Genomic DNA, 6,162 nt, shown 5'->3' with positions numbered 1-6,162 from the left:
TGGTTACTGGGCTAGTGGTGTGGGGCCCCGGAAAGGGTCTCCCTGTTTGAAGTTCAAAAGGGGGTAAACCCAGTGAATTGATTAACAGAACAGCGAATGGACATGAGTGCCAATGGCAATGCATCAATCCAGTTCAATTTGGTCTGTGCACAGATTTTTGCCAATTTAGTTTTTACAGTTTGATTCATCCTTTCCACCTTTCCTTGAGACTATGGATGATACACCGTTCCAAACCCATGTTTCAACCCCATCATGGCCTCCACTTTCTGCAAATCCTGATTCTTACAATGCGTCCCATTATCTGACCTAATTTTCTCTGGGAAGCCATGATTGGGGATGTAATAATTTATCAAACATTTAATAACCGTTTTACTATCTTCCCTCTTGGCGGGCCACGCCTCTGGCCACCCTAAATACGCATCCACACACATCAGTACGTACCTGAACCCTTGAACGGTGGTTCCCATATCTGTGAAATCAATAATGGCCAACGCAGCTGTTGTAGCCAGTTCTTGTTTAAGGCAGATAAAATTTTGCTCTGCCTCCGTCGTCCAAACAAGGTGGGCGGAGAGGTTCCTCAGACCTTGGTCTTTCACCATCCGTCGAAGGGGGCTCGTGAGGTTGGTGTAATCCGGGACGTAGGAGCGGCTGTACCCTGTAAGACCAAGGAAGGAGATCATGTCCTTTACCAGCAGGGACTTGGGGTGGTGCAGTATGGTGGATCTGTGGGCAGGGGACAACCCTGCCCCCTTTTGAGAGATCAAACGCCCCAGAAAGGAGACTTGTCTTCTGCAGGTTTGGAGTTTCTGTTTACTAACCTTGAAACCCCTCTCTGCCAGAAGCATCAAGACTGTCTTAGTGGCCTGTATGCAGGCAGTTGCAGATGGCGCCGCAAGCAAGAGGTCGTCTACATACTGAATAAGGGTGGTCTGGTCCGGCAATTGGCAAGTGACGAGCGCCTGCTTCAGTACCTGATTAAATATGCTGGATGAGAGCGCGAAGCCCTGAGGTAATCTAGTATACCGAAACTGGGCTCCCTGATATGTGAAGGAAAAGATATCCCTACAACTCTCTGCCAATGGCAGACAGAAAAAAAGCATTGGCCAGGTGAACCAATTCTGTGCTGGGTCGAGATTAGCCAGAGCAATGTAGGGGTTAGGCACCGGCACTGTAGGCGTGAGCAGAATATCATTTATTGCTCTCAAGTCGTGGGCCATGCGATATTTACGGTACCTTTCTTCTCAACCGGGAGAATCGGAGTATTCCAATTGGAATAGGAGGGTTCCAAGACGCCTGTTTGTAAGAGGCCTTCAATGGTGTCCCGGATCCTCTCTGCTGCCTGCTGTTTATGGGGGTACTGGCGGACCCACAAAGGGGGCCCTTCCCGTACCTGGAAAGTGACTAGCGCACAATCTGTCAATCCCACATCCGTGGGCGAGTGCGCCCAGAGTGAGTCCGGCAGAGTGGCAAGCATGCTGGCAGCCAAATGATGGTCTGTTTTTTTTTTTGTTCTCCCGTGATACCTAGAAACCTCACAATGCTCCAATATCGCCGTGTCTGTAGCGGAAAGCTGAATGCAAAAAGTCTGTATAGTGAGAACGTATGAGACCTGCGGTATTGAGGTGGGCTTCCAGTCTGAGTGAGTCAATGCCCTCTTAACGATACCTCCCAATTCTTTGGCCTCATGACTCGGGTGTAGTGCGAGAGAGGCATGGGGTGCAGAGTCCTCCTCCATTTGATACCACTGTTGTTGTTCCGGGAGCAGCTTCACCGCTGCCGCCACACCTTCTGGTGCCACATAAATATTTTCCGTATCGATGCTCCAAGAATCTCCTACGACCTGATCGAACTCTTCCCTGTACCAATCGGTTTGGAGCCTGTCATAGAAGAGGGTAACATGGAGAGGGTCCGGGGGAGGGACGTAGGGGTCAAGGAGCGAGATCCAGGGGCGCCACCTTTGATATGCTGACCAGATGCCTCCCTGGTCTGGTGGTTCAGGGCAAAGTTTAGCCCAGTAAATGTCTGCTCCCTCTTCCTCAGAGGGTCTAAGTAGGAACTGCACACATTCCCTACCGGGTACAAGGCAAGCACGTGCCATCTGGTAGAGTCACACTCAGTCCTTCAAGGGAGCAGAGAATAGTAGCCCCCAGTTTGATCAGTAAATCCCTGCCCAGGAGATTAACAGGAGTGCCCGGAGAGTAGATGTAGGAGTGGCGGACGTACTGGTGGCCCACTTGTGTGAGTAGTGGCAGTGTCACCGGCAGAGTGATAACAGAGCCATAACTGTGGTAGTCTGCGTCGACAGCGTAGATTCTGAGGTGGTGTTCAACATGGAGCACGTTGCCCCAGTGTCGACCAAAAACGACAACTTCATGTAATTAACCATCACGGGCAGCAGCGGATCTGCCGTAGTTTTACTGCTGTCCGGGCCTCTCGATGGGGTGTATTCATTCTTGGTAGGGATCATCCCAGGTCACGGGAGATCCCCAATCCATCACTGGCATGTTATAGGATGGACAGCCACCTCGTCCACGATATGAACCAGTTAACCCTTTGCCGGGCCTCTGACAGCTGTATTTTTAAAAGCTGAGTTTGGAGGCCCTGATTCTGCGCTTCTTCCTTTTGCAATTGTTGCTGAACATGAGTCAGATGGTGCACCAGATGTCTCTCCCACACTACAGAGTCGGCCCCCTGTAAATCGGGATTGTCACACATAGCAGTTTTTACCTTCTCCGGTACTCCCTCCAACACCGCCTGTCTATACCACTCCCTCTGGGGCCCTGGTTTGCCAGGATGACACCCAGTATGACGCACCCACAGTTCCTTAGTCTGATCCAAGAAGGTCCTTGGATTTTCTTTCGAGTCCCATGCCAGTTTGGGCACGGCGGATGAAGTGGGTAATGGATATTTTTCTCTAATCACCCTGCTCAGGTCACCAGCCCATTGCGCAAACGGCTCCTCATCCTGCCCTCTCAAGGTCTCGTGCATCTATACTGGTCAGGCACCTCTGAATAACCGCCTCTCTAAGTCTCCCAATGCCAATCTCTGTCCTGCGGTCAGCTTGTCCAATTTACCACGCCACAGTCCTCCTCCCTCTGCCACTGGGGGAAGTTGATCCACCAACGCCCGCACATCCCCAAGCCCGTACGGCCAATACTTCACTCTTCCTCCCGAAGCCAACAAGGGTGCTTGAAAAGAATGATGCTGGTTTACCTCCCCGTCCTCCAGTCGGTCCTTTTCGTCCTCGCTGCTCTCAATGGATTGGGTGGACTGATTGGGGGGAGGTGGGGGACCCTTGGGGGGTCCCCATGATCTGAGCTTTTGGCAGTAGTTCTCACTAGGACCTGGATCCTCTAGTTTACCAGTCACCTTTCCAGCTGAGCCATTCATTCCTTCTTCATCAGCCTCCTTTATCTCTGGATGCCATGTTCCTTCCACCCAGAGGACTATCTGTCCTGTCTTTGGTTGTCTTTTTGGGGTGAACTTCAGCAACACTTCCCGGTCTAATGTCTGTGGGTCCGTCCACCTATCAGAGGTTCCCGAGCCGCCGCAGCCGCCGCCGCCTTCGTCCCCGGTGCCGCAGGAGCCGCCACCGCTTTCATCTCCAGTGCCGCCGCCGCTGCCAGTCCCTGTCCCTCGGCGCCGCAGCCAAGCCACACGCGCCGAGGCTCAGCCCGCTCCTTGCCGGCCTATCCCGGAGCCTCGGCGTCGACTGAGAGGCGCCCCTTCAGTCCCTCAGCCACCGGCGCCCTCAGTCCCTCAGCCACCGGCGCCCGCAGTCCCTCAGTCTCCAGTTCCCCCGAAGAGGCAGCCGCCTCTGCAGCAGCCTCCCCGGCCGTCTCAGCCGCCTCTGCAGCAGCCTCCACGGCCGTCTCAGCGCTCTCAGCGGCAGCTTCCCCGGCCGTCTCAGCGCTCTCAGCGGCCAAATCGCCAGCTGCTTCCCCGGCGGAGGCCGCCTCAGCAGCGGCTTCCCCGGCCGCCGCAGCAGCAGCCGTCACCTTCGTCTCCGGGCCCGCAGCAGCAGCCGCCGCTGCCTTCGTCTCCAGTGCCGCCGCCGCCGCTGCCAGTCCCAGTCCCTCGGCGCCGCAACCAAGCCACACGCGCCGAGGTTCCTTGCCGGCCTATCCCGGCGCCTCGGCGTCGACTGCGAGGCGCCCCTTCGGTCCCTCAGCCACCGGCGCCCTCGGTCCCTCAGCCACCGGCGCCTTCAGCCCCTCAATCTCCAGTTCCCCCGAAGAGGCAGCCGCCTCTGCTCCCAGGGCTGCCGGACCCGCCTCTGCTCCCAGAGCTGCCGGACCCGCCTCTGCTCCCCGGGCTGCCGGACCCGCCTCTGCTCCCCGGGCTGCCGGACCCGCCTCTGCTTCCCGAGCTGCCGAACCCGCCTCCGCTCCCAGGCCCACCTACGCTGCCGCCAGTCCAGCAGCAGCAGCACCCGGCCGAGCCTACGGAGCCTTCCGAGTCGTGGCCACGGCTGTCTCCCTCTCCCCGGTCGTCTCCCTTGTCACGGCCGCCTCACCTGCCAGCGCCACCGCCAGCGTACCTCGAGCTGCCGCCGCGGCAGCCGCCAGAGCTCCCCAAGCAGCCCATCTTGGATTCTGTCCTTCCCTCTAATCTCCCGGACCCTCTCATGCCCTCAATGTTCCCGGAGCCTCCTCGGCCGCCAGAGTCGGAGCCAGAGTTCTTCCAGCCGTCCGGGCCAGGGTCTCTCCAGCCGTCCGGGCCAGGGCCTCTCCAGCCATCGCCGCCTCCAGCGTTCCTAGAGTTGCCTCCAGCGTTCCCAGAGTTGCCTCCAGCGTTCCCAAAGTTGCCTCCAGCGTTCCCAGAGTTACTGCCGCTGCCAGACCTTCCTGAGGCACCTCCGCCGCAGCCGCAGCTGCCTCTACCACGGCCCCCGGAGCCGCCGCCACCGCAGCTGCAACTGCCACTGCCGCGATCTCCAGAACCACCACTTCCGGAGCTGCAACTGCCTCTGCCGCGATCTCCAGAACCACCACTTCCGGAGCTGCAACTGCCTCTGCAGCAGATGCGGTCCGAGCCCGAGTCCCTCCTGCAGTCCAAGCCCGAGTTTCTTCAGCCGCCAGAGCCTCCAGCATTACCAGAGTTATCTCCAGCATTCCCAGAGCCTCTAGAGTGGCCGCCTCCGCAGCTGCCACCGCCGCTCTCCGGTCTCCAGCCTCCTCTGTCCCCAGTTCCCAGTCTCCAGCCTCCTCTGTCCCCAGTTCCCAGTCTCTAGCCTCCTCTCTCCCCAGTTCCCAGTCTCCAGCCTCCTCTCTCCCCAGTCTCCACGGTTCCCTGTCCTCAGGAGGGGGGTTTGGCCCCCAGGAGTTGGCCGTGGAGAGGGGGGTACTGTTACGGTTCTGCCAGGCTTTTCCCCTGGCAATCACCACAATCAGTCTCACCTGTTCCCTAGTCACTCACCTGCACCTCGTCTGCACTCTCCCTCCAGTATATATGGACTTCCCTCACTCCTACTCTCTGTCTGATCTCGGTAACCTTCCCTTAGACACACCGTTCCTGGTTCCTCGTTTCCCATACATATTGTGAGTACTAAATAAAGAGCTTAAACATGTTTCTTGTTCCCGTCTCCTATGGTGTCCGTTACACCGATCCTACACGGTTTTATTTTATTTTTTTGTCAAACGATCCAACACAAAATGACGACCTACCACCCCAAACCGTCCAAATTTATAACTATCCCGATTCACAAATTGACAATTGCAATTTTAGAATATGCCAATTATGCAGAATTCATGAAAAGGTTCCTGCTTACCTTTCTGTGGCGCCAAGTATATTGTCAATGCCTTCTTCAGGCAGTCAGTCCAATTTTCCTCATCCCCGTAGATATAGCTGGTGGCCACCGCCCTACATACCAGTACTTTTCCACAAAAGGAATTCGGACCATTACCATATATGAAGTTGTTATTCCCTTTTACCTTCCCTCATAGTAAAGACATAGTGAAGAGCGGTGACCCTGTCACGTGTCTAAACATATAGGATTACACTATACTGCAATACTAGTCACAGAGTGTGTCTGCATTCCCACACTGGGATAGTTGCTTTAGCTTTTGCAGCTGCAACAAGTGATTCTGGTCCTCTGCTGCCGCTAGACCTCGTCTCAGCTGGTCAATCTGCAACTGCGCCTCGCTCTCCCTTTGAATGATC

The 6,162-nt window shown here is 56.1% G+C and overlaps 1 protein-coding gene across 1 annotated transcript; it reads right to left on the bottom strand.

Moving 5' to 3' along the window:
• Nucleotides 1–4,625: 4,625 nt before the first annotated feature.
• LOC117152694 (testis-specific gene A8 protein-like) lies at nucleotides 4,626–5,114 on the bottom strand. Its single transcript, XM_033325401.1, has one exon. It carries the CDS (start codon nucleotides 5,112–5,114, stop codon nucleotides 4,626–4,628), a length of 489 nt encoding a protein of 162 aa, XP_033181292.1.
• Nucleotides 5,115–6,162: the final 1,048 nt, after the last annotated feature.

This window comes from Mastacembelus armatus, chromosome 10 (assembly GCF_900324485.2).
Source record: "Mastacembelus armatus chromosome 10, fMasArm1.2, whole genome shotgun sequence".
Taxonomy (NCBI): Eukaryota; Metazoa; Chordata; class Actinopteri; order Synbranchiformes; family Mastacembelidae; genus Mastacembelus; species Mastacembelus armatus.
The sequence above is the reverse complement of the archived record's forward strand: the minus strand, read 5'-3'. Positions and strand labels throughout refer to the sequence as shown.

Excerpts from the sequence above, each read along its gene's own strand:
- LOC117152694 (XM_033325401.1), bottom strand. The coding sequence starts at position 5,114 with ATGCTGGAGATAACTCTGGTAATGCTGGAGGCTCTGGCGGCTGAAGAA.